The 19,932-nt window shown below is 37.9% G+C and overlaps 1 protein-coding gene and 1 pseudogene across 1 annotated transcript; both read right to left on the minus strand.

Annotated features, from left to right (window-relative positions):
* Positions 1–4,253: 4,253 nt before the first annotated feature.
* On the minus strand, positions 4,254–5,118 carry LOC134661822 (uncharacterized; annotated as a pseudogene).
* Positions 5,119–5,777: 659 nt separating this feature from the next.
* Positions 5,778–18,286, minus strand: LOC134661180 (transmembrane protein 198). Its single transcript, XM_063517143.1, has 9 exons — positions 18,036–18,286; positions 17,626–17,736; positions 16,536–16,687; positions 12,243–12,315; positions 11,816–11,907; positions 10,685–10,829; positions 9,628–9,764; positions 7,456–7,632; positions 5,778–6,084 (listed from the first exon to the last, which is right to left on the minus strand). The coding sequence occupies exons 1-8, from the start codon at positions 18,217–18,219 to the stop codon at positions 7,462–7,464; spliced, it is 1,065 nt and encodes a 354-aa protein (XP_063373213.1). The 5' UTR covers positions 18,220–18,286; the 3' UTR covers positions 5,778–6,084; positions 7,456–7,461.
* Positions 18,287–19,932: the final 1,646 nt, after the last annotated feature.

The following is a 19,932-nucleotide window of genomic DNA, read 5'->3' on the forward strand; positions in this document are numbered from 1 at the left end:
AAAAAAATCGCAGGAAAGCGCTGTTTACCGAGTATAGATATATTAAGATATCGACAATATCAAGTCTTTATAGCTGTGAGCTTATTGAATTTAGCAAAATGAGATGTAAAATCATTTTAATTTTAAATAATTCCTCTGTAAACCAATAATTAAAATGGTCACGCAACTTGAAAGTAATCCATGTTTACTCGACAACGACTCGTGTAAGGCCCAAGGGTTTAAGGGTTCCATACAAATTCTTTAGATTTCATGCGGTTTCCTTAAAAGTTACAACATGCTTAACGCTAGCTTGAAATCAGACATTGCAATCGACAAACATCGTTTTAAAACCGGCCTACGCAGTCAAAGATAATTTTTAGGGTAAACCTTTAGGCTCACGCTTCTTGCTTAAGATATATATCTAAGAAACTATGAATGATAGGTATGTTACATAATACTATTAATAATAAATGATTCCCGTGCGTTTTCCATATTAACGACCAATTTGTTTATATGATTATTCAATCTTCTTTGCTATTGCCAACAGCCATTTTATTTTATAAAATCCATGTATACTTGGTAAAAAAAAACATCATCTTCATCGAGGTGTAAATAGTTTCGAAATAGTTCAAAGGTAGGTACTTAATAAGTAATAACTGTCAATCGTTTTAAAGATAAAGCGACAAAACATAACATACGACTTACGCAATCGCGATGGCTGCACTGACAGGATGGGGCCTGTAGCATGTGCAAAAATGTAATTAACAATAACATAATTATTTATGCGTGGTTCTGTGAGCTGTAGACTTCGCAAGCATTAACTTAAAACTGAATAAATGTATTGCTCCGCCATTTTGACAAAAATCTTAAGACTTAATCGGCAAAAAATCTAGTAGAGAACATCCGGAAATACTAAAGCATCTTTGCCCAAACTGAAACGGAGACCTTTGCTAACGCTCGGTCAATAATAAATTATTATTTATAGCTATTTGGGCAAAAGTACCACATGTTTTGTCAAATTTATTTTATTCCTCATTTTTCTTCAATGGTTAATTAAATTTTGGAGTTTAATACATACAATCGAACTATGTAGTCTCTTGTCTCTTGCTGTAATTTAGGATTCGATAAACCACCAAGAAGTTTAATAACTTTATAGCACCTTTATGACTCTTAGTTTGATGTTGAGGGTGACTGCGGATAGTCTACGGAGACATATTTAAGATATTGGCTCCTGTTACAGGCCCCAGCCAGTAGAACACGTACAATTTGCCTTACACTCGAGATATTTGACCCCTATGTACTTTCCATACTGTTTCGTGGTAAAACTACAGCTTTGGTTTCATTGCACCTAGATTTAATTTCACCCACCAATATCCCTACTTCTCAAAACGGCATAGAGTCAATGTGGCTGAATCACAGGCCTATTTTTTTTACAAAATACTACATTCTCAAAATGCCTAAACTTTAAATTGACGTGGTGTCATAATAATTTCATCCATTTAAGCGTTTTGACACTAAATTGTTTTGAAATTTAGGACAAATAATGACAATGGCAATATTATATGGCGTTAGGTGCAATGAAACCAAAGCAAACTAACGTATAATATGAATATAACACTGTAGATAAGTTGCATAAATACTACGTTACGCTAGGCAGATAACCAAAATAGAGGTTATTGACATATGGGTAATTATTATTATTAGGTGTATAGGTGTAAGTTACGGCTAGGCACTGTCGGGTTCGCCGAAAATATCTGTAGTTCAGCAATTTGAAGGCAAAATACATACATCGGACCAATATAACTCTTTATCCATTTCAGAACCCGACTAGAAGAATTGCAAGATAACTGTAGGACATATTATTTTATATTTAAATGTGACGTCCCACGGATGTACCTTATGGCCGTTGGCGCTTACGCTATTATTAACGCCGCTCCGCCGCCGCGCGCTATTATTATTGCGGCGCTATGCGACGTAAGCGCCAACTGCCATAAGGTACCTTTTGCCGTGGAACGTCACAAATGACTACTCTAGATACAGGTTAGGTGATCCAATATTAAAATAAAACAAATAGTTAAAAATAAAAGGAATGTAAATTTCCAAAACAGTCAAACTATAGGTACATACAACAATAAAATACAAATAGAGCCTATAACTAATAATTTAAAATTTCAAACAAATTAGACTGGGAAATTAGGTACCCTTTTATCTCACAGATGAGACATCATATAACATTGCACTAGTTTACATTTTGTTCTGTGTCCATTGTAGTTAGAATACTTGTGGGAATTGTATTAGCGTCAGGTTTGTAGTTAGCTCCAGTATATTTATGATTTAATGGTAATTGCAGGAAGTATAATTTAACTGTCACCAAACAAGCAACACATTTTTCTTTCAATCTAACGTTGTCTACTTAGTATTATTTTATTTATTAGACAAATGTATTGGACGATCCTTATCCTGCGGGTGAAGTGCTCACTATTTCAAAAACCAACAGTCACCGTATCACGGCGGGTGACCGTCACACAAATAAAGTTTGCAGAACGTAACCACGAATTTCTCTCGGCCACTTCCACTACTATTTAACAATTGCACGGAAGCACGTGATCAAGATCAGAAACGAAATACTTACTGGTAATATAAATAATTAAAATTACGCTTAAACTTAAAAAAATATTACGCTTTATATAGTTAAAAGATTGTAAAGTAGAGCTTTAAACCCTTGTAACCAAGTAATATTAATAAAGTTGATTTTAAACAATAAGACTAGAAATTGAGCGATAAAGTGGACAAAGTTCTAAATAGAAGAATTACTGAACGTCAAACGCCAACTTACCTTTCCTAATGCTAGCTACTTCTATCTCTTATACAATATATATTTATGTACATACTTCTTATTCTGTAGTCGATATAGCTCGATTTTACTTGACTGTTGATTAATATTGATATAACTAAATGTACAGACTAATCAATACAATTGCAAACGAATCAGTTGCTCTTTGAGATATAATAACCACAGTATCAAAAAATATTTTTGAGCTTTAACCAACAAATCAACTAAAATAAACTTTGGCGAAAAATATAGATATCACAAGCTAATGGAGCTGGGGGCCGATTTTTGAATTTCGATCGCTCGATTTCGTCACTCGAAAATCGGTGGAAAACGGCGAAATGCTGATTATTGAAATACGAGCGATAGAAATTGGGAATCTAGTGGTATTGACCACTCGTTTTCAATTCTATTAGTAGAATTTACATGCCTAGTAGTGGAGATATTACTGAACGAAATACACGAAATCGAGCGGTCGAATTTCAAAAATCGGGCCCCTGGTCGCTACCGCTACAGCTACTGGTCACATGCCACTTCAACCGGTGGGCAGCAAAGATCAATACACCAGCAGCCGGTAATTGTAGACAATGTTGCGGTTATTTTGAGAGCATCGAACTTGGAGCCCAACGCTACGTGTAATGCTTTGCATTAACCAACATAAATATGAATTGCCAATAAATATTTAAAACATAACAAACATGTTTCTGAACGTGTCACGATTGTCCGATTCATTTTATACATATTTTTTCGTGTAAAATATAATTTTATTACATACTTTTACTTATTCTACACTCTTTTAAGAGTTTTACCCGTTCATCACATCCAAATCGCAATGTGCTTTCAAAAATAAAGACAAAAATTAAAGCTTTCTTTCTATAAAAATGGACAGTTAAAGCATATTTATTTTTTACTATATTCCTGCCATTGAACATAGAATTTGCTGAAAAAAAAAATTAAATGCCAACTTAACGAAGGCGAAAATTGTAACAAATATAAAGTGATTCTTAATATCTGCTATAATAATAAAGTAATATATTTATGAATCCTTAAAAAAATCTGAATTATCCTTCAAATTAAGCAGTTTTGTGCATAGTTATCTCAACATAAGCATATCGTTCATGCTAGACATTGTCTGTGGAAACAATTTAGGCCTCACTTATTTGAACGTGAAGTTTGATCTGATATTAAATTAGGTAATAATCCGAACGCACCTTTTACTCAATCAACGATATCGTACTTGTCACTTTTCAAATTACACTTAAGGAAAATAACTTACAAACACAACCATATATTACAATAGGGGTTCAAGCCCGTTACGTTAAACTACTGAAAAGCAAACGTTGTGTTTTGTTAGCGAACAGTTTTCATAATAATTGTGACTCACAATATTCGCATCTCATGCCGAATATTCGGTATTCGGCCAAAACCACTATTCGGGGCATCTCTAGTATGGATCTTCATACTTAGCCATATACATTTCCTCCATTAAAGCCTGATTAATTTTATTCCTCAGTCGCATTTTTTGAATGGGAGTTAATCTTTGGATTTCAGGTAAGATGCTCATAAAATAATGATAATCGTCGGTTTTCTCTAAATTAGGCGTATTTTGATGCATAGTATTATTTTTGGCCATTTCGTCTTCCAATAATTTGAGCTTCTTTTTCTCAATTTCTAAATACTCAGCTCGAATGTCATTTGGTCTAGTTCGTTTATTGGAGGGGCGTGGGGTTTCTGTTTGCGCTGAGCGTGCAGGCGATACGGTTCGTGGCCGAGGTGGCTGCGGTCCTGATGACACAGGCGATACGTTTTCTCTCCAAGGTGATGCTGAAGGTGTTGACGGAGATTGTGCTTCTGATAGGGTTGACACATCCAAGTCTTCGTCTTCATTTTCGTTGAGATTGGAATCTCCTGCCACCGGCATTATATCATCTTTCAAAAATTACATTGAATTAAAATATTTCCATTGCGAAGTGAAGTCGTCGCCAGTGCCTGGGTCCCCTGAGCGCGAAGTTGATATTTTTTTTAATTCTTTCCGATAGGTCTTTAAGGTTTTTCCATTTTCTCTTTAGTTGTTCAACTGTAATAATGAATAGTAATTATAAATAAGTATTATTGTAAGTAAAATAATATTTATGTCTTCAGTTACCGCGATATGTACCTGCTTATTCATGAGACGTAGGTAAGGAGATACAAATAATAATTATTATTATCGGAATAATTCACATATCATAATTTAGTCACTACGTGCACTATGTTTCAGAGAGTCTAGGTCAACATCTTCAAGTACCGAGCTTGGAAGACAGTCGCATTCTAAAGTATGTACCTATAAGTACACGAACTTAGGTTGGGCTTAACAATACATAACAATGCTATAATATTCCTATTATAACCGCAAGCTCGGTTTTATGGCAGTGACTACATACGTACATATACGTGAGTTAAAACGCAATGCCTATTATATTAATTTAGAAGTATTTCAACTAATCCTGTTTTTTTGTTACAGGTTCCTAGCTCATGGAATGACTTTCAAGACACTATCGCATTCATGTCGCCTCGGTCGAAGTACAGTTGCCAAAACCATTTTATATAGCAAAAACGAGTTTGATCTTACAATATATCTGATACTCACGTTAATCAGTGTTATCATAGAATAGAAGTATGAGGAATATTTTGAAACACTCCTCTAAGTGTAATGTTGAGGTTTACAGCCTTGGTCAATAGTATATTTTAAAACAGTACCTCGTATCCTAATAAAAATTAAAGCTTTAGCTAAATAAGAAAGAACGCGGATTTATGATAAAAGTGTTGATAGGATGCCTTTCTGTAAAATATTATTCAAAGTCCATGTCAAATTAATATAACAAGTTTTTTTTACATTTTCAATATACTTTTTTTTTAAACACGCTATACTTTTGGCCAAAGCTGTACGTATCTACTGCCTACATGTGCAACAAAGTGAATTACTGTCACTGCGTTGCATTGATTTTATTTTCGTACTGATCATAAAACTATGGCAGTGTCAGGTCAGCGAACTGTATGTATATTGTTAAAACAGGTATACAATTTTATTATCAAAGTCAAAATATCTTGAACCTTGACCTTGACTTATACATGTCAATTGTAATTGATTATGATAATACAATAATAAAGTCACATTAAATACAAATACGATTAGTAATTATAACCACTAATAAATATGAGTGCTTCACAATAATACTGGATACATAGAATGGGAAATTATTGCTCACCTCGCTCGTGCGCTTGCCATCAGCGTTCTGAAACAGACGTTCAAAATTTGATCAGGGTGCGTAGCCAAGATGCCAATCGTGTACGCTCCGTAGCGAATGAAACGCACTGTGAACTGTCTCTGTCGCACTAATATGGAAGGGTGATACAGATATATTCGAAGCAAACGATACGATAATATATCTCTTGGCATCTTGGCTAGACACCCAGACTGGAAAACAGGTAGAGTCGGACCAAGCTATGTCTGTATGGCATTTGTTATTTTAACAAAGTGTTGCAATGTCATCACTAATTTCTATTAAATAAATACTCCGTCACATTCAGTGAACGAACAGTTCACTGGTCACATTGTTCAAGTTGTTGCACAACTTTAACTTAGCCGGACTCGAGAACACCTTAAAGTTTCAGAAAAAAAATTTTGTTAAATATGCTAGGTTTAGGCTTTATGTTGCAAATGTCGCGCGAGTGGCTAAAAATACGTGAGTTAACCTTACAGTTTGACACTGGGTTAACGGTTTAACCGCCTCACCCTGGGTTATATCTAGTGGGATGGTGCAAGTATTCACGAGTATCACGACAGTTTAAATCCGATTATGTTAAGTTTACATTAAAATCGACTTTTATAATTAATGGTTATAAAATGTGAAAAAATACCTAGTTAGTGTTTTGTTTTCTAAGATCACATATATGACAGTTATGAATTCACCCTTATAGATATGAAGCTAATATCTACCGTTTAACTGATAGCCTCAAAGTCATATTATAAGGGTCAATTCATAACTGTCAAATATGTGATCTTAGAAAAAAAACACTGTAGAAAAATGAGATGAAAAAAACGGTCGGAGCAAGCCCAAGTCAGGTGCGTGAGTGTTGTGACCGCTCAACAGCCGTGTCGGTAACCATAGACTAGGAATCCTCTAGACTGAGTTTAAAGCAATAGGGATGTTTCCTGTACTTAAAATAAATTATTTCAAACCGTGCACGAAATAAAGCACCAGATAATTATTAGAAAAACATAGATAGCAGCTATTTTTAAACACAATTTGTATTTAATAAATCGGATTGAAATATAAAAAGTAGGTGAGTTTACCGTGACGTCACTGTATTTGTTTTCATATAAATTCCATACTAAAAAATCGTTTTGACAGTTCTAAAAAAGAAGCTGATTTGACTAGTAGGAATGTAGCCTATTATTTCATGAAACCGATGCTGCCAAAAATACGAGGGTGCGGGGGGACGAGGTGAGCGAATCTCGTGCCGTGATTGGTCCGTTCAAAGACACGGACCAATCACGGCACGGGATTGACTCGAAGATGGAGTAAAACTACCGTATAAGGGTCAGAGGGGGTAGCGTTACTATGCTCAGTCTAGAGGATTCCTAGTCTATGTCGGTAACTTACCGTCGGCTAGTGAGCGGGCCGGATCTGGTTGAGGTCGTCCTCCGAATCGGTGGGCGGCGCGTGGTCGGACGGCGCCAACACGGTGAGGTGCGTGGAGTCGCTCTGCAGCGTGCTGCACTCGCCGCCGCCGCTCCAGTTCCCACACTGAGCCTTCTTCTGCAGCGCTTGCACGTACGACTGGAATGACCATGTTTCATTGAATGAAAGTTTACTGACTGAGTGCCTGGAGGATAAATTGCTTTCTAAGTTATATCTTTGCTTTCAAACTCAGAAAACTGGTTGGTTCCTTTGCGGAACTGCGTTGAATTTAAGAGCGAAAAAAAGCGGCCAAGTGCGAGTCGGACTCGCCCATGAAGGGTTCCGTATTTAGGGGATTTATGACGTATTAAAAAAAACTACATACTAGATCTCGTTCACACCAATTTTCGGTGGAAGTTTGCATGGTAATGTACATCATATATTTTTTTTAGTTTTATCATTCTCTTATTTTAGAAGTTACAGGGGGGGGGACACACATTTTACCACTTTGGAAGTGTCTCTCGCGCAAACTATTCAGTTAAGAAAAAAATGATATTAGAAACCTCAATATCATTTTTGAAGACCTATCCATAGATACCCCACACACCGTATGTTTGATGAAAAAAATTTTTTCGAGTTTCAGTTCTAAGTATGGGGAACCCCCAAAATATTGTTTTTTTTTTATTTTTGTGTGAAAATCTTAATGCGGTTCACAAAATACATCTACTTACCAAGTTTCAACAATATAGTTCTTATAGTTTCGGAAAAAAGTGGCTGTGACATACGGACGGACGGACAGACAGACAGACAGACAGACAGACAGATAGACAGACATGACGAATCCATAAGGGTTCCGTTTTTTGCTATTTGGCTACGGAACCCTAAAAAGAACATTCACACACATGGAATTAGTGTGTTCTGTGTAATCGCGAGTTTTATCGACAGTTTAGATATTTTATGACAAAGGGAATTAAAACGCGTATAACGCAGCGCAGACGGAACCGGAACTAGGTCGTGTTCCTAAGGCGTTTGTAAAGTACCTACGTTAAACGCAAAATTAAAACTTTATACAGCTAGACTTTTGGGGCAGCCCCACAAGTTGTAATATATGTAGGTAGCCAAATGGATTTCATTAGTCACGATGTCTAGAGAGAACGCGCGAGCCGCATCATATTTTGTTGATTGCTGAACAACATGTATGACATCAACATCATTTGTCACTGATTATAATATGAGTTCAACTTTATTATTCATTGATTTAATTATTTACTATTCCCATATGACAGATAGAAATAATAACTAATATTCCTTGCAATTCAACATCCAGTAAGAACAGTTACGAGTAAAAACTTGTAAACGTCGAGTAATTGCATCCCTTCGCTCCGTATACTTTTGTATAGCCTGACCAGTAATATATGATAATTGTCAAGAGGGCGCTGTTATTCTCATGTATAGGGTGACAATTCAGTGTAGTATGAAAAAATTAGTTCCAGTGAAATTCCGCAACATGGCGCACCCTCAATAGATCCTGGTTCACCTATAAGACATTAAATGTATGTAACACTATATTTTTCACATTTTGTAAAAATAAGTAGGAGGTATCACCAGGAGGCATCTGAGGCGAGAACCATAAGGCTGGCAGACTGGCGGCGTGAAACGACTATTACTTTATTTTAATGTGAAAAGACCAAAGACCCGAGTGAATGATGAAATTGATACACATAACACTCACACTCTCTCTCTCTCTCTCTCTCTCTCTCTCTCTCTCTCTCTCTCTCTCTCATTGATGATTCTAACAGGAAAAAATCGCTTCTTTTTTAATGATCCACTTCTTACGAGTCTTAGTGTAAGGCCTGAGTGGACGCTAGAGTCGGGCGTGCAGCGAGGCGGGGCGTGCGGCGTGCATGTTAAACAAATGCAAGCGTATAGGAGCGGCCTTAGTGCACGCTGCTCAAATCACTTGTGAGCCCGACGCCACGCTGCACGCCCCGCCGAACGCTCCGCTTCGAGCGTCCACTCAGGCCTTACACTTATAGTCAAGATGTTACAGCAACCTTGTACAATATTTTTACACCACGGTGGCAAACAAGCATTCGGCCCGCCTGGTAAGCAGTCACCGTAGCCTTTGGACGCCTGCAATGCGCTGTAGTGTACCTGGGATATGACGTCACCGTGCGCAGTGCGCACCTGGTACAGGTAGCGGTATTTGCGTTGTTTCATCTCGGCGCGCTGCTCGCGCGTCACCGGCCGCGTCTGCTGCGCCTTCAGCCGCCGCTTCTGCGCTCCTATACCTAAACAAACATAATACTTATCGGATGTTATGTTATGCACGTTGACGACTCAATAATGTCTATAGTTCAATCATTTCAGCTATATAAAGATTAATCATAATATCTATAGATTATTTGTTCTAGTTAATATAATAACTTAATGTGTTGAAGAGTAAATGACAAATTACATTGAAATTTAAAAAAACGACTCGAACAGTCTGTAGTTTTGACATAAATATAATTTTTATATTTTACATTTGCTTATAATTATTGTTTAATAAGATAATTAATCACAAATTCTCCTCTCCTTGGAATTGTAAATAGTATATTGCAGTGCCCAACTGCAGGGTTCACAAAGACCTAGCTTATAAGTTTACCACCTGTACAATTATTTTGTGAAATTGCAATAAAATATTGAGTATTGAGTCTCTCTGTGAAGTAATTTAATACACGTTAATTTATAAAAGTGTGCGAGGAACATTAGAAAAATGGAGACCCCATTGTATAGTGCAAGCAGTGTTGGCCGAAACGTTAATGCAATTGAAAATGTTGGCCATTAACCATTATAAATTGAACCGTAAACTGTAATCGTCCGTTACGGTTTAAGCTTCAATTTATAATGGTTAATGGCCTACATTTTCAATTGCATTAACGTTTTGGCCAACACTGAGTGCAAGTGTATGCAACGAACAACATAGCTTACTCTGCTACGCTTGAACGTTCAAGCGGATAAACAAGACCAAGTGCGGGTAGTTCGAAAAACTCGCGCGGTTAGACGATGCCGATGTCAACTTAAGCCAGTCTTCTCCGAGACCACGGGGACAACGCCGTCCTCGAAACGTCGGAGGTAAATCTTAAAACTTAGATACGCGATTAAGTCCCGTTGTATAATTTAATAATGTGTAAAAATCGTGAAAGTTTAAATCAGTGTTATAGCTTACTCTGCTCATGGTAGATCCCGGAGGCGGTGAGCGCGGCCTGCGCGAACAGGCCGAGCAGCGCGGCCGCCGGCCAGGCCGCGAGCGCCAGCCACGACAGGCGGCACGGCGGCGCCACCACCGGCTCCAGCTTCGCGCGCTCCCATAGCTACAGACGGAAACACGATGAGTTGGGAGTATGTAGTGTATGCGACCTAAGCCAGTACCATGAGTCAGTGACAGTGTCAAAACTGACATATACGCTATCGCATATTAGTACGAACGAGATGTATAGAAAGATTAGAAAGTAAATTACGTTCTCGAAGGCGTTTATGTCAGTGCCAAACTGATGGTAGCCGTACTACAGCCGCATAACTATTTGGAAAGCCACAAGGCCTTATGTCAATTTGAATGTATGTCAATGTCGTTAATCAATAAATATATATCGTCCTGAATGCTGTTTGTCTATATATTTCTGTTAAGAATATTACAGAGTACAATAGGCTAATTTCGTTGCAACGCTTGGACATTATAAAATCTAGGTAGTGAGAGCGGAACTTAAGCAACTAAGAAACTTTGGGATTCGAAAATTAGTTTTTGTTTCTAAAATGTGTTGTGATGCATGTTTAATTGTCATACATATGATACTCGGCTGTTTGCTGCATGCAAACAATGTCGGGTACCTGGCAACCTCATAATTTGCACTCGGCTACCAACCCGGTGAATATCTAAACAATCCACCTCTGATTGCGCCATAATATGACTACGTTGTTTTTAGAACTCAGTAAATTTTTTTGACGGAGCTCTTATCGGATCAATTCGGTCTCGCAAATCGATTAAATGCGTTTTTTCGTATATGTATCCTCCCCCTTTTAACCCTTTTTAGGCGTCTGTTAAAATGTAGCATACAGACCACATATTAAGTGAGTCGATCGAAAACCCATTCATTTAACTCACTGGAACAAACGAGACATACATAAATTGCTCATATCGTAATAACTCTTCCGTTTGATATTGCCGCAGTCGGGTATAACTCGATTGATTACAAAAAATATCGGAAATGCCATAGTTGGCGGACTATTAAACACGGCGTCGTGGCTACAGCGGCAGCGTTAGAAACTAATGCGAGCGGCGCAGCGAGCGTGCAATACTGACCCACTTGAGCATCATCATCCTCTCGAGGAAGTAGTCCAGCGCCGTGGCGATCACCGCGCCGCCGTACACCGCTGTGCCGAAAATAGTCACAACTGCAAAACAATCACACATCGTAACAGCACCTAGCACATGTGGTTTCAGTTGAAATTGACGATGTGTACTTGAGATCGCTATGCCTAGATAGTCGTGATGGTAAAATGGTTTCAGAGTTTATTCGATAGGGTCCATTTTTAACACATTCACTGTCCGGTGGCCCACATACGGGTCACGGCAAGCGTCTATTAAAAGGCCGTAAGGTTGACAGTTAACTTTTTACATACATTTCAATTCATTATTAATATTCAACTTACTGTAGGTACTATATTTGAGGAAGAGACCGCGCCTCATGTTGTTTACTTGAGTTGCAAGCATGCGTAATATGACTCACCTCTTTTCCAGTACAAATTGATGACCGCGAAGAATATGCCGGAACCGAGCAACGCCACGACGCAAAGCCAATACTGAAACAAACGTATCTTTCATTTTGGTATTTTTACTGACTACAATCTAGGTATGTAAATACAGATTTCTCAAACAAATAAAGTCAATGCAAAAAAAAGAACTATAGCGACCCGCCCCGGCTCCGCACGGGTTAAGAAATTATAGTTTAGTTTAGTTAGTTTAGTTTATTTATTCATAAAATAATAATTTTACACGTCACAATAAAAATAGGTATATCACAATTATTAATAATAGTAAATGACACACATAATTACATATAAAACAATAATTTAGTTGTAAATATTTTTGTCGAGTCCGAGTATGAATGTAAGTAGTTACTTTAGTAGTCCGACTATACACTTTTTTTTTTATAACTAGGTAGGTGCGTAGGTACATACGTTTTACTTACTTAAGAAATCACGCGACGAATAATACGCAGCAGAGACTAAGTAAGATTTCAGTTTTGATACGAACAAGTTATTGTTTCTAACAGTCTTTATGTCATCTGGGACTTGATTATAGATTTTAGGTCCGATGGTCCGACGGGCCATGTAGTGGTTTTCAGGAATAAGTCAAACACTGAAGACGGGATTCCAATTTTAAAGGAGTTATAATTTTCATGCTTGGATTGAATAAGCTCGGCGGTGTAGTTGTGCCCGTCTTTAATTGATTTTAAGTAAGAGATAACATTGTCAGGTTGCGTTGTAGTTTTAAAGTAACAGGCATGGAGATATTTCATTTGATCAATTCCTTCTGTTTGTATCCACGGCCGTTCCTTTTATTGTTTTTACACGACGGTAGTTGTTTCTAGGTTTGTACTGGTCGTTGGATCTGTTCTCGCTTTGTTTGGTTTGTACGGCGCTAGTTGAGTTGTCCAGATCGAGGGTTTCGTGTTCGGAACTAATTGGGGTGTGGTGATGAGTTGGTGTTTCACTTATTTATGATTGAGGCCGGAGTGCTGTGAGAGCTCAGTGATTAGTCTGCCGATAGTTTAGGCGTCGTTGGCCGGCGGGGTTGGCGTTTTTGTTGCAGTAGGGCCAATTTGTGTTTTGTGTCTTTGGCAGCGGCTCGAACTGGCCTTTGAGATTCTTTTCTGTTGCTGGTATTAGACGAGGTAACGCCGCGGGAGACGACTGCGGCGTAGTCATCGTTGAGATCTACCTTCATTTGTAGCGGTTGCGTCGTTGGTATCGCAGCATTCGACACGGCCGTTGGGTGAGTTTGAATCGGGTTACCGGTTCTCAGATCACGTATTTCACTTCTCAATTCACTTATGATATTGGTTAATGATTCGATTTTGTTTTCGAGCGGGAGTATTGCCGCTTTGACAGCTTTAGAAATCGCGTCGTTGTTTGTTCGCGACATTATTATGCACTTTGGGTCGTATAACGAGCGGCAGCGCGCGAACGCTGCTAGCCGGCCGAGTGTGCGAGCGAGACTGATAAACCTTCCTCTTCAATCACTCTATCTATTGAAAAAAAAAACCGGCCAAGTGCGAGTCGGACTCGCGCACGGAGGGTTCCGCACCATCAACATAAAATGGAGCAAAACAATAAAAAAAAAACAAGCAAAAAAACGGTCACCCATCCAAGTACTGACCCCGCCCGACGTTGCTTAACTTCGGTCAAAAATCACGTTTGTTGTATGGGAGCCCCACTTAAATCTTTATTTTGTTCTGTTTTTAGTATTTGTTGTTATAGCGGCAACAGAAATACATCATCTGTGAAAATTTCAACTGTCTAGCTATCACGGTTCGTGAGATACAGCCTGGTGACAGACGGACGGACGGACGGACGGACGGACGGACGGACGGATGGACGGACGGACGGACGGACAGCGGAGTCTTAGTAATAGGGTCCCGTTTTTACCCTTTGGGTACGGAACCCTAAAAACCGAATCTAAATCCGTTGCGTAGTTTTAAAAATCTAAGCATACATAGGAACAGGCAGACAGCGGGAAGCGACTTTGTTTTATAGGTACTATGTAGTGATATCAGTATCATATATAAGATCAGTAGATAACACATATATTTCGGTCGTAATTCGCAACTACGTCATATATCACACAAACATACTGAAGCATCACATACATATTGATGAGTTGTAGTTGAAGTAATTGTAATTACGCGATTGAAATCATTGAATACCTATTATTTGATTGCTAACTCTACATGTGCAACGGCATTCTAGCTAATAACACTACTTAACTAATGGCGGCTTAACTAATGAACATGCAATAAATAAAACTAGTGGCTGTAGACTTCGGAAACCTCCATGGATCCACCATTTCTTTTTATTCCAAAAAAATGCCTAAAATAAACACATTACTCGTAATTATCACTACATAGTATAAGACAAAGTCGCTTCCCGCTGTCTGTCTGTCCCTATGTTTGCTTAGATCTTTAAAACTACGCAACGGATTTTGATGCAGTTTTTTAAATAGATAGAGTGATTCAAGAGGAAGGTTTAAGTATAATGTGTTAATTATCAAACCAGCTTATACAATTTCACAAGAGTACGAAACAAGGGAAATAGCCGGACATGTGAAAGTATTTTTGCCCAAGCTAACTGACATGCTTTGCGCTCGCGCGGTCAATAAAATAAACAACACAGGGAAATGTATTACGTAGATACGTAATAATTTCTAAAATAGGCATTAGAATGTCAATCGCAAGAAGTTTCCATACTGGTTTATAGAAAAAGAAAAGTCTTTCTCATGCGTAGTGTGCTCACTCATCCAACTTGTTAAGGGTCTATCTATACGTCTATCCCTATGGATTTGGCTTTGTAATAAGTTTTCAGGCACTGAAAGTCTTACTGAGGAGTGGTCATTTCTCCATACAAACGTACTCGTCGAGTCTTTCCTCCGTGGTTTTAGACCCTAAAGCAATTATTTTTTCAACGAATTATTATTATCACTGTTTTGATATTTTTGTTTTTTTAAGCGCTAGAGCACTTCAAACATCGCCAAAAGCCGCATAGAAAAGCATAGTATTCATATTAATTATCAATTAGCTTAAACAAGCACAACAGTCTATGTCTATGTCAGTCCGACACAGATAACTTCACTACCATTTAGATTTCAAAATTTCGTTACAATTGGTTAAGTTTTGGAGGAGGAAACAGTCGAGCACGAAACCTCTATTTTTCGCCTAAGTTTCAGTTGCCTATCGCACTAATTGTAGGAGCGGCCCCGTTAGCGCGAGGCATACATTCACCTAAAATTATCAGAAGCTCAGCTCCCATATCCTCTTAAGCTAGTCAGCAAAATCCTTTAATATATTTTTAATTATTCCCTCAACAGGTGCACTCATGTATGCACTATGCAGTATGAGCTAGCAGTTAGTTGTGGTTACATAGTAACTAACTACGGTCTATTGAGCGACGCAATTGAGGCCCCATTATGTACTTGTATCAATGTGCAAACAGAATGCATCCTATTGATCTAAATTACTCAAGTTAAGAGATTACGTATTGTAGATTGCCGTGCCCGTATAGTAGCGTACTATGATTTATTTAATCAGGAGCAAAGGTTTCTAAACGAACGAATTGTTCAAAATAATTCACACACGCTCTCTTAAGTAAAGAGCAGATTATTTTGAATACTTCATCCGCAACGCAAGCAATTTCCGGTAGAGATTGGAAAAAAAAACGAACGAAGTATAAACGTACTAGTTAACTAAAACTCGAGTAAAGTTTTGTATTACCTGATCCAAACAAACATGAATGAACAATAATTAAACGAGTTTTAAAGCCATTTAGGCATTGACCCTAAACAATAAATAGTAATTTGCGTTACAAGGGATCAAAATGATATATTTCCGTCAAGGGCGTACATTGAATCCTGAATGAAGCGATGGATCTACTATTAACTATATCTACTATCTAACGTAGAATCCTGAGCGTAATTCAAGCGTGATTCAAGTGTTAACGCCCAAGACGAAATAATTTTGATACCGTGTGACACATACTGCTTTTCACATCAACTATGAGAAAAATAAACAAATCTTAGTGTTGACACAATCTGATGCTTAATCAGATTATTTAAGCTAAAAAAATGTAAAAATAGTGTGCTAGAACAGAAAAGTGTTACTTTGATCCCTCCTAGCAGGGAGGAAAAGTGCCACTTTGATCCCTCCTAGCAGGGAAGAAAAAGCTCTTTTCCGAATAGGTGGTGTGAAAAGAAAATTCATTTCATTCAACATCAAAGAATGTTTAAGGTAAAAGGGTTATTTACTTACCGTAGTAGGCCTATTGTCCAGAAAATGGTCGTAGATGGCAAGTCCCGCAAGTGCCAGCAGTAGTCCCGTGTGGAAGCCCGTCATGAACAGGCCCACGTACTGTATCAGCATGGTGATGAGGCCAAATAACAGCCCGGCGCACAATGCCACACCTCAAACAAAACACATTTTTAGGGTTCCGAACCCAAAGGGTAAAAACGGGACCCTATTACTAAGACTCCGCTGTCCGTCCGTCCGTCCGTCTGTCACCAGGCTGTATCTCACGAACCGTGATAGCTAGACAGTTGAAATTTTCACAGATGATGTATTTCTGTTGCCGCTATAACAACAAATACTAAAAACAGAATAAAATAAAGATTTAAGTGGGGCTCCCATACAACGAACGTGATTTTTGACCGAAGTTAAGCAACGTCGGGCGGGGTCAGTACTTGGATGGGTGACCGTTTTTTTGATTTTTTTGCTCTATTTTTTGTTGATGGTGCGGAACCCTCCGTGCGCGAGTCCGACTCGCACTTGGCCGGTTTTTACTATACACATCAACAGTTATAGTTTTATCATTTATATCTACTATTAACAGTTATATCTAACAACTCATGCTTGAAGACTATTCATATCCTTGGGAACTAAGCCAAATGAATAGGCATATAATATAACATAGTTTTCGAAGATTCGTACTAACTACGGCAAATCAATGATTACTTTTGAGGGTGCGCGCATGTACAACAACCTACCCTCACATATTAAACATCTCGAAGCGTTTAACTCGTTTAAAAAGGAACTTGCTAAACATGTAATTGCAGACAAACCGATAATATAAACCTAGTTAACTGTGTTATTCAGTTAAACCTAATAAAATATGTTCCTACCTATTTTAATTTTGTTATGCTGCGACGATGAAAAAATAGATGTAAATATGTATTTTAAATATGTTCTCATGTCAGTGACGTATTGTCTTTATGAGAATAAATATCTTTAAACCTAAACCTACATATAACAAACACTTGAATAACTGCCGCCCATCTATGCGAGTCATGTAAAACAGCTCTATAACCACTCGACAATCCATGCATGCTAAAATTAGGTAACTTACAAACATTCCCGTATGGCGGCATTAGGTGATCCTGGAGACATATCAAATACACTATTGTCGAACCAAAAGTGAATCCCGTCAGAAACATGCTGGCTTTAAAACATCGATAACCTGAAAAAAAATTGCACATATAACCTTTCATCTTAAAACCTGTAAGAAAAGTTCAGAAATTACTAGATCACGCACGAAGCAACTTTTTTCAAGACTAGGTAATTTGATTTCTGATAACTATTGTTATATATGTAGAAATGAGCACACATCATGGATTAGTAATAAGCTGTTTTTACTTCAAATCAAGCATCTTATACAGGCAACGTAAGAGGCATCCACTAATAATTTACGGGTGAATGTTTAACATGCCTATAATTCCATAATAGTTGCCATTATACCCAAGAGCACAGAATACTAACCAAATAATGTGTAAACAATCCCAAACACGATATACATAGCACAAATGACGCTTATGATGGGGTCATAGTTGTAATCAATGGAGGTGCAGAAAGAGCCCTCAATGTGTGGCCCGCTGAATTTGATGGTCATGTTTGGCGGTGCCCGGGTGGACTGCGGCACCAGCTGGCCCACAGATGATGACATCGCGGATTTATAGATTTACTGTTCTACTTTCTTGGCCATGCAGCAACTTCTATCTGGAAAAAACCATCTTGTAGACTTCTGGGTTTACTATCCATGGCTACAGTTGAATTCCTTGCTTTTTGATAAAGTTTGACAATTTATTCCTAAATAAGACTTAAGACAAATTCACCCACAGACAAAGCTTGGAAACCGGTTAAATAATTCAATAACTTTGTGTGTGATATATCCATCTCCAAGCCCTACTACCCTTATCTCCAAAACTGTTAGGCCAAAAGCTTTGAAAACATTACAGAAAAACAAGGTGAAGCATAAGCTATCATAAGTTTATAAAGCTTCTTGCAAAAAGTCGATAATAAATGGTGTAATGTACCAGGAGTGTCTTTAGTACAGTCACCAGCAAAAATATATGACTGTGGGCAGCCGTGCAAAAATATCTGATGCTTCATTAGAGGCATAAGTATATGACGACACTACCTCGGTAAAAATATGTGATGCTTTGTGACCGGCAAAAACATTGTTAGTCTGTATCCGCATAAATATCAGATCGGGTCGCTTAAAAATATTTGATTACTCATAAAAATCTAAATTATGTGATTACTCTCATCTGGCATAAATATCTATCCAACGGACCAATCCGATATTTATGCGGATACAGACTAACAATGTTTTTGCCAGCCACAAAGCATCACATATTTTTACCGAGGTAGTGTCATTATATACTTATGCCTCCAATGGAGCATCAGGTATTTTTGCTTGGCTGCCCAGTCGTATATTATTGCTGGTTACTGTACTTGTACTTATTCTAAGATTATGTTTAAACAAACAGATGAATGTTAATTTGGTTTTAGTAAGTGTACTTTAAGGCCTTAATTGAATCTTAATTCCTCAACATTTTAATTTATTCCATTAGGCTACCAATAATAATTATTGTAATGTGTTATATTTATTTCATACATACACATATAAGTTTACAGCTTACACCAGCACACTTACATGCATGTAAGTTTTACATTACAGTAGAATTAATTAAAATAAGACTAATTAAAAGTTCATTACCTGCATACAATATTTTCAGTTATACCAAACAGGAATAATTAGAATTATTTAGTATGTATGTATCGTCAGTAGTTTGTTTTTGTATTCCATATAATTTTATATTACTAAGATGAGGGTATTTTTGTATTGTAGGAGTGAATAAATCTAATCGGACATATACTACTTAGGCCTGTTATGAATATAAAATAGGTTCATTTCTTAGCAAGGTCGGGTTGAGCTGGAGCGAGGCCAGAAGGGTCGCTGAAGATAGGAAGGCGTGGCGCGAGCTTGTGAAGGCCCTTTGCACCTCTGGGGTGCCATAGGACAACAACAACACAACAACATTTCTTAGCAAACCACTACCCACTTTGTTAAAAATAAAATCATAATATCATTGCTTTAAATGTATGACTGTGTACCTATACCAGGCGTGGCTCACTCCGCGATTTTGTTGCTTTGCTACAGGTAGCTAAAAGTACATCCGTTCCGGCCCCAATTTTGGGGAAAGCCATAAGCCGCGCGTGGCGCTGTCGCCACCTAGCGGCTATATCTGTGCTGATCGTAACAGACGCGTTTTGTTAGAGAGTGAGTCTTCTGTACTTAGTACTATTATTTATTCTGTGCCTATACCTATTTACTGTTTTTCAATACAAGCTTCAGCAGAAAAAAGAAAGTGAG

This window comes from Cydia amplana, chromosome Z, assembly GCF_948474715.1.
Source record: "Cydia amplana chromosome Z, ilCydAmpl1.1, whole genome shotgun sequence".
Lineage (NCBI taxonomy): Eukaryota > Metazoa > Arthropoda > Insecta > Lepidoptera > Tortricidae > Cydia > Cydia amplana.

Bases quoted from the DNA above. Each gene is read 5' to 3' on its own strand.
- LOC134661180 (XM_063517143.1), bottom strand. From the start codon at position 18,219: ATGTCATCATCTGTGGGCCAGCTGGTGCCGCAGTCCACCCGGGCACCG. The intron at 16,688-17,625 runs GTAAGTTACCTA...GTTTTGTTTGAG, and splicing joins GCCGCCATACGGGAATGTTT to GTGTGGCATTGTGCGCCGGG. The intron at 10,830-11,815 runs GTCAGTATTGCA...TTCCGTCTGTAG, and splicing joins GGATGATGATGCTCAAGTGG to CTATGGGAGCGCGCGAAGCT.